The sequence below is a fragment of the Lupinus angustifolius genome, chromosome LG08, assembly GCF_001865875.1.
Source record: "Lupinus angustifolius cultivar Tanjil chromosome LG08, LupAngTanjil_v1.0, whole genome shotgun sequence".
NCBI lineage: Eukaryota > Viridiplantae > Streptophyta > Magnoliopsida > Fabales > Fabaceae > Lupinus > Lupinus angustifolius.
In genome coordinates, this window is record NC_032016.1 from 8963437 (window position 1) to 8983696 (window position 20260).

Sequence of the window (20260 nt, forward strand, 5' to 3'; positions counted from 1 at the left end):
ATATATTCTCCACAAGTCACAACCAGAATATGTAGAAAGAAAAAAAGGTTGTCATTATATTATTTACTGTTAATGGATATCGTTCATCATTTGTGTGCTTTGTAACATGAAAAATGGTTGATATATTGGTTGCAAAAAATCTTAACACTATCATGATATACTTATTAAACTTATTATATTATTGTTTTGATAACAAGTGATTTAGGGCCATAGTTAAACTATCATATAAATTGACTTAATTGTAAAGGTGATTATAATTAATTACCCATTTTAGCGAAATCAGTATTAATTGGTTTATAATCATAGTTATAAACTTTGCTAATAGTTCATCATTAGAGTTTTGGTAATTTGTTCCTAAAATAATTATTTTGGATAAAATATAAAAATCCTTGTCTTTAAGTATCTTGTATTAGATATACAAGTTTTTCTGCAATAGTAAATACTTTTTTTGGTCATTTTATTTATCACTTTAATAGTCTTCATTCTTTTCATATTATCTATCACTATAGAATTTTTAATCTAAATAAAATCCCTACTAAATCAATAATGAATGAACTATATTTGGAATTAATTTATCTCTTCCTATCCTATAGTGCAAAGTTCATGCAAGCCACGTTATTGCTCCAGGTTGTATTGTGATTAGTCAATAGTTTTTATTATCCAAAGTGCGCAACATTGATCCATTGATGAATAAAGATAATAGTTTTAGTCATGTTAGGAAAAAAAGTACTAGTATTAATTAAGAATTTAATATTTGTATTTACTTGTCATCAGTTAAAAGAAAAGTTGAAATCAAAATTATTATAGACTTATGATCAAACTCTTATAGTTGTGCATGTTTGATTCCCCTTAAGTAAAGTTTCGGGTTTGAGTCTTGTGGATGAAAAAAATATCTGGTGGGAAAGTTAGCCCCACATGGCTGTGGATGTTCCGACTCGAACAAGATTGTCTCAAGTGCAAGAATACAGGTGAGAAACCAAAAAAACTATTACAGTTGTGCAACCAACTCATTGAATCAAAAACAAGAGTGACTTTGCTATAAAAAGCTGAAGTTAATTGAAGGAATATAGTACTCTAGAAAGAGCCTTCATAAACTGAAACATGGGTGCTTCACAATCAGTTTCAGAAAAATCTATCCATGAATTCTTGGTGAAGGTATGCATTTACTGATATACTAAACTCAAAGTCTTAACCATAATAAACACATTGTTATTATTGAGAAATCTGTTAACACTTTTATTGGCAAAGGATGCTAGAGGAAAAGAAGTGAGCCTCAACACCTTCAGGGGGAAAGTTGTTCTTGTAGTTAATGTTGCTTCAAAATGGTGAGTTTCATTTTCCACATTTTATTGTGGTTTTTCTAAAAGTCGAGTCTTGATGCAATAGTAAGGTTGCTCGTTAGTTTAAATCCGATAAAACATTGTTTTTGCATTGCATTGCGACTCCATGCATGACTCAAGTACATGTGCCTCGTGCACTGGCCGCCTTTTTATTTTATTTTCTGCTCCTATGGTCAGAAGAAAATAAGTTATAGTTTTGGCTTCTCCTCCTATTATAAATGTTCATGGCTGCAATAACTGGATTGATGAATTTACTGTTCAATAAACAGTGGATTTGCTGATGCTAACTACACCCAATTAACTCAGCTTTACAGCACATACAAGGACAAAGGTAAGTTTCTGCAGCAACTATTTCATTTTCAATTATTTAGATTGATAGGGCAAAAAGAAAAATGGTTTCACTTGTGTTTGTTGATGTCAGGTTTGGAGATATTGGCATTTCCATGCAACCAATTTTTGAAAAAAGAACCAGGGACTAGTCAGGAAGCACAAGACTTTGCCTGCACAAGATATAAGGCTGAATATCCCATTTTTGAGAAGGTACTATACTTCTTGTTTCTGAATGCATCTGAATATCCTAACTACTTCATATTTGGTCCACTGCAATTGTATTTGTGAGATGTTTATAACTGCATAGGATAGGTCGAACTGAACAAGAACATGTCACATACCATGTCCCAAACCATGTCTTATACCAACGAAAAAATGTCATGTCAATAAGAAAGATTAAATATTCATTTTTTCCCTTCTATTTTTGCCTATATCCCAAACCATGTCCTTATTAAATATTTATTTATTTTTTTCTATTTTTGCTTCATTATCATTGGTTTAGGACATAGCTTGAAACAACATATCCTTGTTCGGTAGAACTCCACAGCCAAGACTTTTTTATATACAAACAAGGCAATGTTATATGTCTTATTAAATGTGCCAATCATAGTGTATGATGTTTCAGCCAAGGTAGGACTAGGGAATAGGAATAATGAGGAGGAGAAGCTTTGAACAATGTGCAGTTTTATAGTCTTTGAACAATTTCAGTAACAAGTGTCAATCTAGATTTTTTTAGTTTCTAAGAACCTAGGTGAACTTGTTCATTTCTAAGTTATTCCTTGCTTAGTTATGCAATTCTATAATCTCCAATGTATAAAAAATTGGGTTGTTAAGCACATTAAATCACTTTTTATATGTAGATACGTGTGAATGGACCAGAAACAGCACCTATATACACATTCCTCAAAGCACAGAAATCTGGAATATTGGGTTCTAGGATAAAGTGGAATTTCACTAAGTTTTTGGTTGATGAGGAAGGGCATGTTATCCAGCGTTATAGCCCAACCACTGAACCATTGTCAATTGAGGTAAAGTCACTTTCTCTTTATGCATGTGTGGTATGAAAATGTGAAATGTGCTTTTACATGTGCTTGTCTTTGGAACATGAAATTGATTCATAAGTTTTTGCTTCATTATCTTTGGCAGAATGATATTAAGAAAGCGTTAGGGGTGGCCTGAAAGACTCTACAATTATTCGAAGTATTGGTCTTGTTGAAGATATGTGAAACAAAAAAAAAAAGTTGATAGGTGTTGATTCTGGTCGTTATTCATTGCTTAATATTCATGTCTATATGGTTTTGTTTGTGTTGTTTGTTGTATTAAATTATGTTCAGATATCATTTTGAAGTTGAATTCAAGATTTTGGACTTGTATTTTTTATTTCATTTGTAATTAATCATCACTTTGACATCTAGCACTTGCTTGGTACAAGTTGATAAAGTGTAAAATAAATATAATTCTTTTATCACATTCCCATTTTTCACTTAACTAAGCACATCCTAATAGAAATGAGGTTTCATTTAGCAGGAATGCAGTAATGGTTTCTTTTTCACTTCACTAGGTTTTTGTGATGAACCACACTTGAGTATTACCTTAACCTTGTTAGAAGTGAAAGAAGGAGTTGGTTGGGGCTGGAAGGAGAAAACTTAAGAACTACATAATACATTTGAGTTTTTAAGTTTCCCTTTTATTTTTATTCCCTGACCTTCCAAAATCAATTCGCAAATGACCCTTAAAAGAAAAATCAATTCGCAAATGACCCTTAAAAGAAAAATCAATGAACCAACATTGCACTCTGTCAAGGACATACACAAAGTTGTTTTGAATCACCCAAAAGAAATTTCTTACACCTTTGAGTGTGAAAGTAATCTCCACTTATATTGAAGAATCAGCGGATGAGTCGTGATTATGGGTGAAATATTGTTCGAACCCAGAGCTAGCTGTTCTCCCCGAAACGCTTTCCCTCGTGTTCGGCTATAACAGAGATTCTTGAATCTAAAGTCACTTGGTGTTCTAATCCAATTCCAACAATGCACTTTTAGGACGAGAAAGTGCTTAGTTCATAGTATAGGAGATGCCAATAATTCTTGCACATATTATCCTAATTTTATAGAACATATTTTGAATGAGAAAACTCTTTTTCAATAAATGGATAGTGTTTGGTTGCTAAGCTCGTAAAATGATATATCATCCTATCGGGTTAAATATATGTTTCAAATAAGAGAAACTGCATAATTCATAAATACACTGGTTTCACTCTGTTTAAGGCAAGATTTTTTGGTAGACTTTGGTCAGCAATTATTACACATCTGCGACATATATTTTTTTCTTCTGATAGATGTCTACACACTTGAAACGTTGAACATTCCTCTCAGTAATAATTAAAATATATTGATCAACCAAACACCAATAGAGAACAGGAGGTACAAACCAAGTATAAACTATGTACCAAAATGATCCTCATTATGTTTTCAATACAAAATCTGGAAATGACACTCAACTTCAACTGAAAGCATATACAGAAAGTAGAACACAAAGCAAAATGTCTAGCAGCTCACTACCGATCAATGGCATCCAAAGAATACCAAGGTTTACTATATTGTCTATAGACAATAGCCCAAACTATTATTTTTCTATGGGATGAACACCAAGTTAAACTCGGAAAACCAGTTCAGCATCTTTCTCGAAAATATCCCACACATCATCAAGATCATCAGCTTTGGATCTACCATCAGCTTTGGATCTTTCCTCGTCATGCCCACTTTTGGAAGAAAGGCTTGCAACTGAGGCTGCTGGACTGATCTTAAGTATTGCAGATGAATCACTATGCTCTGAACCCACACCAGATGCCATGGCCTTGCGAGATGAACCAGAAGAAGCTAAGATGCAACTTATCTGGCTTGATGTCAAGGATTTGCTCAATGGAATATTTGCATCAACTTTCTCTTTTAAAAGCCTGATATCCTGACAAATAACAGAAATTTCTCCTCTGCAATGTAAAATGAAAAGTAAATGCAGTGTAATAGAAATTGAAAAACTATCACAATTATGAACAAGGATACTCTCCAGTACTAGAGGGGAAGTTCTTCTTTCTCCTTTTACTTTCAATGACAAAAGTGTTATTTCATTGTAAATAAAAGGATAAAAGTGTCACATCATTTTGTTTTTCCTTAGTTTTTTGCCACTTCGGTGGATCCTTACTCCACAATTACTAAAGTCATATCATAACTAATAACATTAAACACATTTATGTTGAGTGATGAAAAAATATTAATGGCCTACGTCACAGCAAAAAAAATTGGATTTTATATATATAATACCGGAGACAGGCGGGAAAGTGCAACTTTATATAAACAGAAAACAACTTACTGCAACATGTCAACAACCTGCCCGCGGTCCATCAGAAACTCCTGTAACTGCATACAAGAAAAGGTAGTTATAAATAAAAATCATGAAGTATTACATGTATATTTCATGAAATGAAATTGTCTCATAGCGGGGGAAACACTAGCAACCTTTGAATTCTCTTCTGCCTCCTTCTGTAGTCTGACTGACTCCTCTACTACCTTCTCCATCATTGCTTCCTGTTCGGCAAGAGCCTTTCGTGCGGATTCCTCCTTTTCCAGCTTTTCATGCTCAGCCGCTTTCCTCATTTCTTCTGCTGCAACAAGTCGTGCTTCAAGAATTTGGTGCATCTGGAAACCAGACCCCAGGAGATCAACCAAAATAAGATTATGGTAATATTATTTCTCTGACATCAATTTAAGCTATTCAATTGTACAAAGAATGGGTTTTTCATTCATAACAAACAATTGAACCATGTGTCCTCTTTAAATTATAACTTTCAGATTATTCTGATTAATTATTATAATCGCAGTGTGTCGGTAAGGATGCTCAAGTTATTCTGAAATACAGAAACATACACATAAAATACATCATCAGTTTTCCAATAAAAACGTCAAATTTAAAGTACCTCAGCAAGAATTGCAAGAGACTTGTCTCTCTCATCAGACAAGCTGAGCAGACGAGATTGAAGTTCCCTCATTTCAGTTACCAGAATTGCCTTTTCACCGTAAACTTCTCCTGCATGCTGCAAAGAAAATGCTATGGATAAATATTGTGTTCACTACATGTAAAAAAACAACACCAGAAATTTAGTAATTTTAGATCTATATTTTTTGTGAACAGATACAAACCATGTCATTTGCTTCTTTTGCATGTGCCAACATTGTTTTATGCTCTTCTACCCTAACCAAAATATCAGACCCTCCTCTAGAAGCTTCTGCATTGGCCTGCTCTGCAGCTTTCTCCTGAAGTTCCACTTCTCTCATTAAGTTGATAAGAGATTCCATTGATGAAAACAAGGTTTTCTGCAGCATTGTCAAATAATAATAACAATATATCATAAGTTTTTAAAGTCCTGCCAAATGATAACCACCAAACTATGTTACATCATTATATGCTAATAACCAGACTTGCATATTTTCATTTCTTGCGTCAGTTTACTCATCAATCTAGCGATAATGATAATAATGTCACTTTCACAATTTATGTCATATAACCATTATAAAGCTGGTATTTGTAACATTCACAAATAAAAACTTAAGCCTAGTAATACCTTGTTAGTTTTTGCTTCATCAATGATCTCCTCAAGCTGATCAATCCTGCACACTTGACTAGATTGGCTAAGAGCGTTGTTCTCATCTTCAACATCACTAGTTTCACTAGTACAGAAATCTTGCTTGAAAAAAGAACCATCCCCTAATTTCTCGCCAACAGGAATAGGAGGGCGAGAATCAAATACTGATTGGAGACTGTTACTAGCATTTGGTTTATGCCCTTGCTCTGCTTGAGCATCAGAACTTTCTGCCTCAATCAAAGTTTCAGATTTTTCCAATAAGTGGTTTTTATCACAGATAGTAGCATCACTATCATTGGCTGAAGGACCTAAAATATCTAGCCACTCTTCATTCAGCTGGTTTCCAATTCCATTGCAATTGTCATTTACGGTATGGAAATTCAGCACAGGTTCCATCTCTTGACATATACCAGAAGAAATCAAATTTTTACCATCAACGTCTACTTGAACTCGCCCCTGGTCAAAATTTTCTCTACCTTCCTGCCTAAAAGGATTATTTGTTTCTTGAGCAATATTGTTTGAGATCTCTCCAGTACTATTTTCAGCATCCGAAAACATATTTAGTTCCTTAGTTTCATTCAGAAATTTACTGATAGCATTTGAATTACTGACATTTGAAAGTGTAGACTCACACAGAGACACACTCAGATCCAGCCCACTATAACAGTCAGATGTTTTGATCATTTCTACATCTATAGGACGCGCAGCAGAAGACCCCACATTTACTTCTCCAAGAAGATCGCAGTCCTTTGACATCCTCCTCTCTTCACCTTTAAGAGCATATTCAACATGTAGTAAATATATTAGAAAACCAGTTCAATGCAAGAAAGATAAAATGGATGTAGATAGGAGTAAAAGTACCTTGCACGTTTGTTGGGGCTCCAGAGGCCTTACCGTGTGGTGGAGTTGCCGGAGACAAACTTTGGGACATTGCAGGGATGATTTCAGTGAGAACAATACCTGCAGCTATATCAGCATCCTTCGGGTTTTCAATAGCCACAGCCCTCAATAATCTGTGATCAACCTGTTCAGTGCAAAACAATAAAATGCAAGACACCAGTTAGTACTTCAGAGCAAGTGGTGATCACATATTATTATTACATTAATACATACATATATACCCTGGAATTTGAAAAGTCTAATGTATAGAAGTTGGCCTTAAATTATTAAGCTCATACTTAAGCATGTGGCAATTACCATTATGGATATCTTATAAATTGAACAAAGTTTGTACTTCTATTATCAGTTACAATGGGAGTTGTGAGATTACAGAAACAAGTTTTGGGTCAAAATATGAAAATATGTATGATCCATTCATCCAAAATACACAACTTTAAGTTCTTAATGTTCAACTTGAAAGTCCAATGAATAATCTTTCATTTTATTTGACTTGTTTAATAGTTTATTATCTGAATATCCACTTAACTTCACAATTCTTAAGAGCTAAATTTTAATAACACCAGATCACATAGCAACTAATAATTACACTTACAACAACATAATAAAAGATTACTCTTTAATCACATTTACAATATGGGAAAATAAATAAAGTTGAGAATTATACCTGTGGAAATATATTTTGCAAGCATCTATAGACTGAATTGAAACCCATTATCGAGAGACACTATCTGCAATTTCAAAACAAAAAAGGAGTATTTTTAATCATGGCATGATGTTTTAATTATATATAAATAAAAACACGTAATTTCGACTAAAACCCAAAATAGATGCAAGACAATGGTTTATGAATTATGACTCAAACCCTAATAAGTCAAGTATTTGAATATGTAACCCAAAAAGCTCTTTCCTTTTGCCCAATTTTCCTTAAAACCCGCCACGTTGAACATGGAAGAAGTGAAAATCACGAAAGGCGAATTCAAATACCTTAATTTAAGTATATCTAATAATAACAATAGGAACTGGGAACCAAAGATCAATAGTAAAAACTAAAAAATAAATTAAAACCTGGTTTATAATATTTAGAATGAAGATGATATAAACAAAATATGAGAAAGGAAAATGGGTGGAAGGGAATTGAGATGAAAGAGTGAGAACTAAGTGTGAAAGGAGAATGAGATGAAAATTATGTACAATTTCCTCCCACTTTCTATTCTTTATTTAATTTTAATATATGGACACACCTTTGCTAAGGTAATATTTCAATAAATTTATTAGGTTATAATTATAAGCTTATAACTTATTTTATACAACCATTTTTAGTTAGATTTTGAAAAAAAAATTATCAGTATTTAATTTATGGCATGCAATCTTATCCTATTATCTATTCTATTCAATTCTTATCCTATTTCATGGAGAGATCTAGGCTATGTGTTGGTGCATACCTCAATTTATGTTTATGATTTTTTTTTTGACTTTGGATCACAATTTTTTTATGAAAATCCTATAACGTCATAAGACAAAATAATTATGACATGTAAATGCATGAATGTTAGAATACATCTCAATGGGTAATATTAGCTTATTTTATACAACCCTGAAAACGCATATCAAAACTAGTTTATAGGAATATATACATTTTTATAACAAAATTATAATTCTAAAAAAAATGTGTGTATCATTTTATTTGTTTTCTTCATCATTAAGGATTGGTGGGAGATTACAAATTTCCCTTGAAAATATATACATTCTTCATAAACATGTGTCAAAATGTATATAATTTTTTATAATATATATTTCACGATGCATAATTTTTCGATAACTAATTGTGAGAAGTTGAAATCTTAATGAATAATCATTTCTGATTAATAAGTGTTACAAATATTTTAACGTTTGATATATCAATCTGTCATAAATGAAAAGTAATCGATGAAAATGAACTCTCATAACTAGAACCAAAAGATTTGAGATTATGGTGAGTGATATAGTAATGAATCTTGGGATAATGGGGTATGATGAAAAATAAGGTGAAAAATAGGATAGGAAGGTAAGAGATAAGAATGAATATAAATAAAGGGGTTGAGGTTTTTGGCAATAGCTGAGGTCCAAAAAATTAAATAAAATTGGGGTAAAAACATATCCCTTCCACATTTCTTTTATATTGGGCTCAACCAGTGACCCATTTATGTTAAAGTATTCATGTTTCATCTTATTCACCTCCCCTATTTTGCATTTTGTGTTGTACTCACATGTCCCATATATGACATAGAAATCAATTATTATTAGCAATATTTTTTTGTTCTTCTCATTCACATCTCTTTTTTTAACCCATATGTTACACATTTTCATAATTTTTAATGGGATGGGGATAAGATTAGTGTGAATGTGACTCAAATTGTAAAATAAGGGGTCACCTATTTTAACATAACTATTGGCTATGGAACATGGATTGTCGAAGGCTTGAAATCTTGGTTTCAGGAATGTAGTTTTGGAAAGTGATTGTTTGGAAGTTGTACATATTATTTATGTGGAGATTCCAATTCAGATTATTCGCATTTCATTTGTGACCACTAACATTAGATCTTGGTTGAATTTTTCTTAGGTCGTTAAGGTATCCTTTGTGACTAGAGTGGCTAATATGGTGGAGATTCAAGTTTAATCTCAAGTGATTGTCCATCGATATTACAGTTAGATATTCTCATGTGTTCGTAGTTTGTTTCTTTTTTCCATCTTTCCAATGTACAAAATAAGGGAAGTCAATGTAATTTCTGAAAATAGAGGTGTTGTTCATGTCATTATGACAAACCTAAGGGGTGCTGAATGAAATTTCATTTGTTAATAATTTGGGTATTGTCTCAACCCTTTTACCACAATCCTCACCAACGTGAGATAGATGTATTGTTCTTTGTCACCTACAAAATCACCACACATAATGGATGAGAAATATTAGGCAAGCATGTCCTAAACTCATTCTCTTGGTAGTTACATTTTATATAATTGTAATTCACCACATAAACAACCTAGTGGAAACAAGCTTATGAATTTGCAAGTATTTAAATCAGTTCTAGTTCTAAGATAGAGCCATATGAACATTAAGACTCTTGTTATTTCTTATGTACTAGCAGAAAAGGAGAGTGAGATCCAATATGAAGAAAGTTAAGATTTTTAACTTCATAACACTTGGTGTGACATTTCTGGTATTAGTGCCAAAGATTGAGAGCCAGATTAGGCCATCAATTGGGTCTCTACCACCAGCACCACCTAGACCACTTTGTGCATCACAATTTGCACTAGTAAACTATGCTTGTGCTATGTTGTCATTTACTCCTGGGTCCCCAGACAACATCGATGGACACAACAGCCACCAACATGGCCATGCCCATGGCCACAGACGTGGTCATGGGCATCGGCGTGGAGATACCCCCGAAGAAGAAAATTGTTGTAGGTGGGTTAGGGAAATGGATAGCCAATGTGTTTGTGAAATTCTAGTTCGTTTTCCTCCATTCCTTACAAGACCTGTGCATCAGTACACAGTCCTCATTGGAGAATCATGTGATGTTACTTACAATTGTGGTGGTCCAATTTGATTAGCAAAGTATACATTACATGATGCTAGGAATGTTTAGTAGTGGAAAAAGAATCCAATATTAGTGTTTGGTTTTAAGTTTGAAGTTATGGTTATTATTCCTTCTTCTGGTCTTGTTATTTAGATGCTCTTTACTTTTTTTGACTTTGATATCAAAGGAAAAAAAACAAAGTGAACTCTAGGCTTGTAAGATGGTGGGATTATAATTATTCATATATCTAGATTTACCTGACTTTGTATTTTGATATGAATGAACAATAACTACTTCTACGTCATTTTTAGGCCTTTCTAATAAACTTGAAATGTAACAAAACTATAAAAGTATTTGCCAATAGATCTACTTCTAGACTAATAAATCTAAAGTTCTTTTCTTTCTGTGATAGTATATCTAGTACTCGAGAAGAATTTGATTCATTTGTATTGGTTTCAAAATATTTATTTTCCAATTTGTTACTCACTTATATTATTGTCCAAAATTTATTCTATAATAGTTAATAGATTATACATCTACACCATCCATCATTAAGGATCTCAATTGACAATGAGAATAATGGAATATTTTTTATTGTGTCTTTTTTAATTATTATTATTATTAAGGAGATAAAATACAATTCATGAAAGAAAGGAATTGGTCTTTCACTCTTTCTTTTGTAGGGACATTAGTGCATATATCAACATTTGCTTACATGGTTACATTAGAAGAAATCAATGTAAATGTCCCTTTTGAAATCCATGTATAGAGCAACATCTCTCACCTTTCCTATTAGTGTTACAAAATGAATCACACTTCAAATTTTTATATCTAATGATTTAGATCTATTTACTTATTCAAACCGTTAAATTTTTCCTAAAATTAATAGTTAGTACATGAGTAAGTTTAAAAAATTTATTCCGTGAGTACGAAGAAATGGATCCTCGTTCATTTGATAAATCACACTTTAGAAGGTTTATAGCAGCTATGATATATAGAAAAAGGACAAAATCCTTTTAAAATTATCATGCCTAAAATATTGTTTGATATACAATCCAGCGAAGGTGACGATTGGTCAGTACTCACTATGAGAAATACGCGCGTGAACATTTGAATGATTTGATTTGTGACATCCGTATCTTATAGTTACACACATATATCTCAAATATCTTGCTAACTTTTTTCTTTATCCTTAAAACTATAAATTATGAATTTAATATAATATTATATTCACTCACTTTCAATACAAAGTTTTGGTGTATCATTCATTATTTATGTGTATTTTTTTATTTAAGAATAATGAGAATTAATATATAAATAATAATTAATAATTAATAAATTGATAATATAAAAAACTCTTACATTATTAATATATAATAATATCTATGCATTGTCAATGCACATTGTCATAATACATAAATATTATATTATTGTTTTAATACTTTTAGACTGCATTGTATATTTGACATTCTTATATGCTAATCCAAATGTAAAGATGTCCAAAATAAAAGATCAACTTTATTTAAATATTTCTCATTATAAAGTAAGAGAATATTTTAACCTATCTTGTGATATAGAAAGAGTGGAAAAGTTGTTTTAATCACTTAGTGCTAGCTAGTGAAAAAGACACACACTATAGAAAATACTTAAACTTGAGGGAATAATAAGCATGGCCTTATTGTACCTATATCCTTTATTCAATTTGCCTCCCTTTCCCATAAAACCCACTAAAGATAGAACCTATAGTACCATTGCATAAAGCTTATAATATAAATATTGGTAGAATATTTGTCCAAGGCCATTACCTTCCTTTCTAGTTGACATTAAATATAATTATTATTTTAGTATACGTAAGTTTTTTTTTTAAATTATTACTACTAACGAAGCGTTAGTTTAGTGATGTAAGATATCACTGGATCTCAATGGTCGATACTTTGATTCCTAATAGCGACAATTGTTGAGTGGAACAACTACAAACCCCAAAAAATATTAGTCACTTACCAAAAAGGTGATATAAAAAAAAATTATACTACTTTAAATCTCTAATAGAGTGGGAGAGGGAGACATTTTTGACCTCTTTCTACTTGCTAAGGCTATAAATATTCAACAAACCCTTTTCTCATTCTCAATTTACTAATAGCTACAACTCTTTTGTTAGCATTGAAGATGTGTGATACTTCCTAATCAAAATTCTCTAAGCCACATCCTTAGTGATCTTTGTAATTTTTGTGTGAAATTGGGTTGATCTAGATGACTATGACAATCTCAATGTTAAAGTGCACACTAACACAACCCCTAATAAATGTTCCTCCTCATAATAGCCAAAAATTAAACATGAGGCAGATTCAGAAAGAGAAGGTAGTGTTAGTGATGGGAGCCACAGGCACAGGAAAATCAAGGCTCTCAATCGACCTAGCCACATATTTTCCCTCAGAAATCATCAATTCTGATAAAATTCAAGTCTATGAAGGACTTGACATAGTCACAAACAAAATCTCCAAAGAACAACAACGTGGGGTGCCACACCATTTACTAGGAACACACAAACCCAACACTGAATTCACTGCTACTGATTTTTGTGACATGTCATTAGCTTCCATTGAATCGATCACTAGTCGAAAACGTGTTCCAATCATCGTTGGTGGCTCGAACTCATATCTTGAGGCCTTGATTGATGATGACGACTATAGATTTCGATCAAGGTATGATTTATGTTGTCTATGGATGGATGTGTCAATACCTACTCTGCATTCGTATGTCGCGAAACGGGTTGATCAAATGTTTGAACATGGAATGGTTGATGAAGTTAGACCCTTTTTCAATCCCAATGGGGGATATTCAAGAGGGATTAGAAAAGCTATTGGTGTTCCTGAATTTGATGAGTTTTTTAGGAGGGAAGCATTTCTTGATGAAGAAACTAAGCAAAGGTTACTTGAAGAAGCAATAAATGAAATGAAGGCCAACACTTGCAAATTGGGTATGAAACAATTGGGGAGGATTCATAGGCTAAGAAATGTTAAGAGATGGAAGATTCATCGATTAGATGCCACATCTGTGTTCAGAAAGCATGGTCAAGAAGCAAATGAGGCATGGAAAAAGCTGGTGGCAGAGCCTAGTGCTATGATTGTTGCCAACTTTCTCTACAACTCAAACACTACTAGTAGTATTACTATAAATGCTTTTTCTGACCTTAGAATGTTACCTTCCCAGAGTGTTATTGCTGCGGCAACATGCTAGACTCATACAAGCTCTCATTTTTGTCCAACCCGAGGGATGTACTTGTTTCACTGTTGAAGAGGTTTAAGAAAATTATAAAAATAAATAAAGATAAAATATCCCCGATTGATATTATCAAATATATCCCCTCACCAACTGATCACTTACCGGGTGTATGATTGTCCCTTTTAACAAGTATAGTTCTCAGGAATCGAACTTTTAATATTTTTATCATTTTAAAAATCCAAAACCTTACATCACTGCATCAACGCCTTGTTGATAAGTATATGCATGTGTATTTTGGACTGATTATGAATAAGATTCTTTTATCAACCTTTGACATTGATATTGCTAACGGTTTAGATGACGCACAAACTGACAAAGAACACCTTGCCTATTATATTTTTCAAATGTATCATATTCATGCCACTCAGTTAACTGCTATTAATGCTCCCACATCTAAATAGGATTCACTTTGTTGGTGTACACTATTTGTTTTTTTTATTCCTACAAGTATTATCGCAATGGAAATAATCTTATTCGAGTCGAAAACTTGTACAAATATGTGGGACTAACTCTGTCAACCAGTATTTTTCATCTAAACTTTTCCAATAGAATTGAAAAAAGATAGCCGTAGTGAGAAAGAGTAACAGCACAGGGCCTCAAAACGGTCCACCCCAGAGTTCGGGTAAACTCCCGTTTTTGCAACCAATCACCATTAACCCAATTTGATTCTGTGGGAGTTTCAATATTCAATAACTCAATATTTTGCATTTGAATTCCACCCGGAATAGAAATGAAGCTTTCAAAGGATCCATTTGAAGCAGCATTTGATGAGCAAGATGATTCACCACTCGATTCTCCATCTAAGGATTTTGATACACAAAACCCTAACTCTGTTGTTGGTCAACCTATTCTCGATTTCAAAAATGCTGCAACCGAATTTACTGAAGCCTAGTGCAATCTTAGTCACGAATCTTACGAATATCTAAACTATTGGATTTTCTTAGAATTGATGACTAATATGTGAAATCTAATCTTAGTTTTTTTTTTACTTTAGCTTACTTTTATTGTCCTTTTACTTCCATATAAAGCATTTTCCAAATTCCCTTGAACATATTTCATATGGTTGGTTATTCAGGGCTATATTGTCACAATTCACTGAAGAACAGATGAGCAGATACGAGTCATTTCGGAGGGCTGGATTTCAGAAGGCTAACATGAAAAGGGTATGGCTTTGTAATTTATGCTTTTACACCTTAAAGCCATGTTTTATATGATGGAAGGTTACTAGTGACAATTAATTTTTTTCTTTTTTCTCTTGTAAGTACTGAGAAAGACTTGATCCAGCTTACTGTATTGGCAATGAAGGCCTATTGTTTTAATTCTGTTGGGTGTAAGGTGTTGGTCTCATAGTGTAAGGTCATGCTAGATCCCTAGTATGGTCAAAAGGTCAAAGGTTCAATACTTGTAAGCAACACTTGTTGGGAAGGGTAATCACACATCCTGAAAGGGGTTATTTCCTTACCCATAAGGTGGGATAAGAGCAATTAGCTGCTGAAAGGTTCAATACCTATGGGTTGCACTTGTTGGGAAGGGTAATTACACACCCCGGAAGGGATTATTTCCTTACCCATAAGTGATGGATACCCTTAATAGTACAAAAAAAAAGAGCAATTAGCTGGTTTGCGTAGGTGTAGAAAAAATGAGTAGTGATTTGTGTAATATCACTAAAACTCAGCGGTGTGAGTGTAATTAACTCTTTTATATTATAATAAGTTAAAATTGCTCACTAGTTGCCTCCTCTTGATGGCATCAAAGCAGTTATTAGCAAACATCACCGGGATCCAGAAAACTTCAGTGCCAATGACGATTGTAGTATCAGGGATTGCAAAATTATTTGTTGGTGAAGTTGTTGAAACAGGTATGACTAGTTTTCCTTATCATGCTTGAGACACTTCCTTCTAAAATAATAAGAAAATTGTAAATAAAATAATGTAATGAATATTTCTATGCATATAATGGTAAGATTGATAAGGCTGTTTGTCTTGTGACTTGGAGGTTATGAGTTCAAATCCTGAAAACGTAAGTCTGTGTACATCTATCATCTTCAAACCCCACTGGGTGGGAGTCTCGTGCACTAGGCTGCAAAAATTTAGTGTTTTAACTGTCAAAATTTGGTCATGATTTTAAGAATGCTAATATTTAGATTAGAGGCTTATCCAAATAACCAAAGGTACTATATTTTGCAGCTAGAATAGTTATGAAAGAAAGGAAGGAATCTGGACCAATCCGGCCATGTCATCTGAGAGAGGCATATAGACATCTCAAGCTTGAAGGAAAAGTTTTCAAGAGGTCAGGCTCGAGGCTCTTCCGGTGAATTGACCAAATGTAAATTGTTGTGCATAATATCACTGGTTTGCAACAGTGGCTAGTAGGTACAAGTTTTTGCACTTGGTACATTCTTATTATCAGATGTCCAATTAATTGAATGAGTAAATGAATCAGTGTTACAGGTTAAATTGTGATAATTTCCCCATTCCTACAGATATGAATTGTGGGATGCACACGAATAGTGGACACATTTTTTGTGTACATTGAGATGAAGATAGCAGAGCCATGAAGAGAAAGACTAGTACATGCCTCTGGTGTACCTTCATTATCTTCCTGACTCCCAAATTGTCAAAGAACCTATTTCATGTTATCAAGGTCGTTACTTTATCTGCCTTGAATAAACCATCATGCAAGTGTAGCATAAATGTGAAATCTCATTCTGACTTACAGTTAATTCTGGTGGAAAAAATCCCTAATAAGGCTCTTAAAATGGGGCCTGTGAGAGGGGTGAGAAACAGGGAAAGGAAGATTGTGATGAACAATGGGGGATTGAACTATCTTCAATTTTTGTGAACTAAACTATTTATAGACTTTTACTTTTTGATTGAATCAAAATCTGATATGATTATGCATAACCAGCACAGCCCAACACCATAATAGACGAAATTTGCTCCTTTATACATGACAAAATTTCTAGGCAAGGAGCTTCGGTTTAGTTTGTTTTCTGTTTTTTGTGGTTTTGATTTAATTGTATAATACTTGGATTATAATCAAATTGGCTTAAAATCCAGCTTAAGTGTATTTTGCCTATCCAAATTTATGCACCGCAGCTTATACATCATCTGCTTTACTCCACGTGACAAAGTTTGGGAATTCGTCAAGAAATTTTAGCACAATAAAAATTTAATTAAACTTATTTTTATTTAGATCAATTCCTACACTTTGATATATTAAGTGGGAGAACATATTTTACACCGTTATATGTAAAAATGAACATAAGGCATGTTATCAGCAATGAAGTAAAAATCGGAAAACCAGTAAACTGGACGCTTAATCAGTACGGTGTAGATGTTGAATTGACCAAATATTAAAATCGGTCAAAACCGGTCAAAACTGGTGAACCAGCCGATATTTGACTAAACTGGCCGATTTATACACATATTTTTTTTTTAAAAAACTTCAAAACTTAAAAACTCATTACAAGGTGACTCATCTTTCCAATCATTCTTCAACACTTGAAGGCACATACTTCCAATGCATACTTGAATTACACATTTTGGTTCCTAACATTCGTGTGTAATAATCTCAATGACATTTGTGTAATCTTATAGTACTGTCTGAAGATAGGATTTGGTGCAAAAATATAATCTCGATATGAGACAACTTTGACTCATTGGTGTTAAATGCTAAAACTCCAAATTTATTTGTTTTGTCATTTATTTATATTTTGTGGTTGTTAAGTGATACTTTTGGATTGATATATGTTTTGTAATTTAGACTTTGAATTTGTTAAGTTATTTGTTTATGTAAATTTTGAGTAGAATATGAATATCGATTATAAATTTGAGTATCTACCTATTTGAAATTTTTTTGATATAGGTTTATATATATAAATATAAGCAGGTATGTCCGATTCAAACGGTATGCGATTTAATTACTGAACCACTATACTTATACCTAGACCAGTTTGATAACCGTTACTATTTTAACAAACATGATTAACTACCTACGTACTAGTTTAAACCAAAAACATGAGTTTGTGAGTGTAATATACCTGGTTGAGAATATGTATAAGGCAAGAAAATTTCTATAACACAGTTAAAAATTTAGTTCAATTAGGGTTTGAGAGATTATGAAGAGAGAGCATCGCAAACCCAAAATTTATGGTTAACCGATATTGCCTATCATCATTTAGCTATTGCATTTCGGCATAAAAATGTATAGGGAATGGAGTATCTCCTTATACAAGGAGATAAGCTTTCTCCTCCTGCCAGTGAAACCATGACATGTGTCATGTTTCACCATTTTCTATAAAAATATTTTTAAAAATAAACAAAATAGCATACATGTCACATTTTTATTGGTTAGAGGAGATACATTATTCTCAAATGTATATATGTAGAGACAACTAATAAAATCTTGACAACACATTAAAAATTTAATTCTAATTAAAATTTACTTATAAACTATAACACTAAAAAAGCATAAATACAATTATATCTAACGTGTTTTTGAATAGAATGGGGCCCAAAAATCCAAAATGATACCCAGCCCATATAAGAGTGAGTTGGACAAAGAAAAATCCGTATTAATAAAGCAACATCATATGTAGTAGGAGCGAAACGGTGTCGTTTAAGCGGAGCAGACATCATTACTTGTGCAGCGACTAGCGAGGTTGAAGGTTTGAACTTTGAAGTGGTGTCATTCTCTTTTTCCCGTCACCATGAAGCTCGTCAGGTTTCATTTTCTTATTTTCCTTTTCTTTTATTTATTTATTTATATTATATTTATTAACATTATATATATACAAAACTGGACTAGGTTTCTGATGAAATTGAACAACGAAACTGTATCAATTGAACTCAAAAACGGTACCATTGTTCATGGTACCATCACAGGTTTTTCTCTTTTTACCTTTCACTATTCTTTCTTCAATATATTTATGCATCTTATGCAAACAAATACGATTAAAGTTTAGCTTAATTTTGTAATGTTGTAGCGAAGCAATAAACGATTAAACCTCCTAGCATTTGGAATGAACGATTAAACGATTAAAATCACCACATTGTATCGCTAATTTGGAAGCCTATTGTTCCATTTCTTTATGCCTGTTATATATTACATGTGTTACCCTTGCTTGTGTAGTTGTGTTAAACTTTGTTAATTGTTAGTGAACCAGCTTCGTTAATTGTTAGTGAACATAACTAGGTTCTTTTACCTTGTATTATAATGAGGCATGTCTTGCAACTTATGATACAAACACATCATAAATTAAGCTCCGAGGAATTGCATGTTATCCAAACACATTGTAAATAGTGAATGCATATTGCCTCATATCTAGGTTAAGAAGCTTCCCACTTACCTCTCAGAATTGTTTTGAATTTCAGTCATGCTGATCCTTGGAGTTGTTGCCATGATACAGGTGTAGATATCAGTATGAATACACATTTGAAAACAGTTAAACTGACGGTGAAAGGGAAAAACCCTGTGACTCTGGATCATCTCAGTGTGAGAGGTAACAACATTCGTTACTATATCCTTCCTGACAGCTTGAATCTTGAGACGTTGCTGGTTGAAGAGACACCTAGGGTCAAGCCTAAGAAGCCAACTGCTGGTATTTTGCATTATTTGACTGTGGCCGCAATAGTTTTCATTCACAGACTTTATGTTCAACTTGACTATTATCTGGTCTTCAATGCTTTCATTTTGATTCCAGGGAAGCCTTTGGGACGGGGGCGTGGCCGAGGACGTGGACGTGGTCGTGGACGTGGCCATTGAGTTGCATATATTCACAAATTTTGTGCCGTGTGGTTGTATTGCAGGGGGGATTTCTGAGCGGTTTAAGAACATAAGAGGAGTTTTCTTGTTGATTAGTTATGCTGGTTTTGTTAATGTTGCTATTTTCTTATACAAGTGCTTTCAAGTTCTACTGTATGATTCCTTCCAGTTGTTCAGGAATTGAGTAGGGTATGGTCTGTGATTACACTTTCTAGAGTCTAGACTCGACATTTGAAGGGTGACTAATGCCTCTCAACTGTAAGAAACTTCTTGTATTTTTAGCTTTTGGGACAAGGTGAGCAAGTTCATTCAAATTATTGGTGATTGCCCTTGTTCATATCGTAAGTGGAATGTGGTGGTTCTGTGTAATTTTAGATTCTTACTATTTATGCTAGCTGGATTAACTCTTAAGCTTAGTGCCAACAGTTTCTTTCTTCTTTTTTGTGAAT

At 33.1% G+C, this 20260-nt stretch overlaps 6 protein-coding genes across 9 annotated transcripts; 5 read left to right on the forward strand and 1 right to left on the reverse strand.

Annotated features, from left to right (window-relative positions):
• On the forward strand, positions 1005-3028 carry LOC109354538 (probable glutathione peroxidase 5). Its single transcript, XM_019597129.1, has 6 exons — positions 1005-1155; positions 1249-1325; positions 1610-1671; positions 1762-1880; positions 2531-2698; positions 2817-3028. Exons 1-6 carry the CDS (start codon positions 1102-1104, stop codon positions 2847-2849), a joined length of 513 nt encoding a protein of 170 aa, XP_019452674.1. The 5' UTR covers positions 1005-1101; the 3' UTR covers positions 2850-3028.
• Positions 4095-8404, reverse strand: LOC109354533. 4 transcript variants are annotated; one of them, XM_019597120.1, is made up of 9 exons: positions 8275-8404; positions 7874-7937; positions 7171-7333; positions 6289-7079; positions 5867-6040; positions 5644-5760; positions 5186-5365; positions 5040-5086; positions 4095-4659 (listed from the first exon to the last, which is right to left on the reverse strand). In XM_019597120.1, the coding sequence occupies exons 2-9, from the start codon at positions 7919-7921 to the stop codon at positions 4323-4325; spliced, it is 1857 nt and encodes a 618-aa protein (XP_019452665.1). In that variant the 5' UTR covers positions 7922-7937; positions 8275-8404; the 3' UTR covers positions 4095-4322. The 4 variants fall into 4 exon arrangements, with proteins under 4 accessions (XP_019452665.1, XP_019452663.1, XP_019452664.1 ...); XM_019597118.1 differs by lacking the exon at positions 8275-8404 and adding an exon at positions 8072-8179; XM_019597119.1 differs by lacking the exon at positions 8275-8404 and adding an exon at positions 8102-8120.
• Positions 10267-10836, forward strand: LOC109354539. The gene has a single exon (XM_019597130.1). It carries the CDS (start codon positions 10353-10355, stop codon positions 10791-10793), a length of 441 nt encoding a protein of 146 aa, XP_019452675.1. The 5' UTR covers positions 10267-10352; the 3' UTR covers positions 10794-10836.
• Positions 12891-14049, forward strand: LOC109354536 (adenylate isopentenyltransferase 3, chloroplastic). Its single transcript, XM_019597127.1, has one exon. The coding sequence runs from the start codon at positions 13014-13016 to the stop codon at positions 13998-14000; it is 987 nt and encodes a 328-aa protein (XP_019452672.1). The 5' UTR covers positions 12891-13013; the 3' UTR covers positions 14001-14049.
• Positions 14744-16430, forward strand: LOC109353879 (transcription initiation factor TFIID subunit 11b-like). The gene is made up of 4 exons (XM_019596240.1): positions 14744-14931; positions 15023-15208; positions 15804-15903; positions 16232-16430. The coding sequence occupies exons 1-4, from the start codon at positions 14776-14778 to the stop codon at positions 16357-16359; spliced, it is 570 nt and encodes a 189-aa protein (XP_019451785.1). The 5' UTR covers positions 14744-14775; the 3' UTR covers positions 16360-16430.
• LOC109354541 (small nuclear ribonucleoprotein Sm D1-like) lies at positions 18646-20250 on the forward strand. Its single transcript, XM_019597131.1, has 4 exons — positions 18646-18770; positions 18855-18931; positions 19456-19647; positions 19750-20250. Exons 1-4 carry the CDS (start codon positions 18757-18759, stop codon positions 19809-19811), a joined length of 345 nt encoding a protein of 114 aa, XP_019452676.1. The 5' UTR covers positions 18646-18756; the 3' UTR covers positions 19812-20250.

What these genes read in the sequence shown, in the direction of transcription:
- LOC109354536 (XM_019597127.1), top strand. Translation starts at nt 13,014, where the DNA reads ATGACTATGACAATCTCAATGTTAAAGTGCACACTAACACAACCCCTA.
- LOC109354541 (XM_019597131.1), top strand. An exon ending in TGTTCATGGTACCATCACAG is followed by an intron (nt 18,932 to 19,455) that starts GTTTTTCTCTTT and finishes GCCATGATACAG; the next exon opens with GTGTAGATATCAGTATGAAT. An exon ending in GCCTAAGAAGCCAACTGCTG is followed by an intron (nt 19,648 to 19,749) that starts GTATTTTGCATT and finishes TTTTGATTCCAG; the next exon opens with GGAAGCCTTTGGGACGGGGG.
- LOC109353879 (XM_019596240.1), top strand. Translation starts at nt 14,776, where the DNA reads ATGAAGCTTTCAAAGGATCCATTTGAAGCAGCATTTGATGAGCAAGAT. An exon ending in CTGCAACCGAATTTACTGAA is followed by an intron (nt 14,932 to 15,022) that starts GCCTAGTGCAAT and finishes ATCTAATCTTAG; the next exon opens with TTTTTTTTTTACTTTAGCTT. An exon ending in AGAAGGCTAACATGAAAAGG is followed by an intron (nt 15,209 to 15,803) that starts GTATGGCTTTGT and finishes GCATCAAAGCAG; the next exon opens with TTATTAGCAAACATCACCGG.
- LOC109354538 (XM_019597129.1), top strand. Translation starts at nt 1,102, where the DNA reads ATGGGTGCTTCACAATCAGTTTCAGAAAAATCTATCCATGAATTCTTG. An exon ending in AATATCCCATTTTTGAGAAG is followed by an intron (nt 1,881 to 2,530) that starts GTACTATACTTC and finishes TTTTATATGTAG; the next exon opens with ATACGTGTGAATGGACCAGA. An exon ending in CTGAACCATTGTCAATTGAG is followed by an intron (nt 2,699 to 2,816) that starts GTAAAGTCACTT and finishes TATCTTTGGCAG; the next exon opens with AATGATATTAAGAAAGCGTT.
- LOC109354533 (XM_019597120.1), bottom strand. Translation starts at nt 7,921, where the DNA reads ATGGGTTTCAATTCAGTCTATAGATGCTTGCAAAATATATTTCCACAG. An exon ending in ATGAAGCAAAAACTAACAAG is followed by an intron (nt 6,041 to 6,288) that starts GTATTACTAGGC and finishes ACAATGCTGCAG; the next exon opens with AAAACCTTGTTTTCATCAAT. An exon ending in AGGCAGAAGAGAATTCAAAG is followed by an intron (nt 5,087 to 5,185) that starts GTTGCTAGTGTT and finishes TCTTGTATGCAG; the next exon opens with TTACAGGAGTTTCTGATGGA.
- LOC109354539 (XM_019597130.1), top strand. Translation starts at nt 10,353, where the DNA reads ATGAAGAAAGTTAAGATTTTTAACTTCATAACACTTGGTGTGACATTT.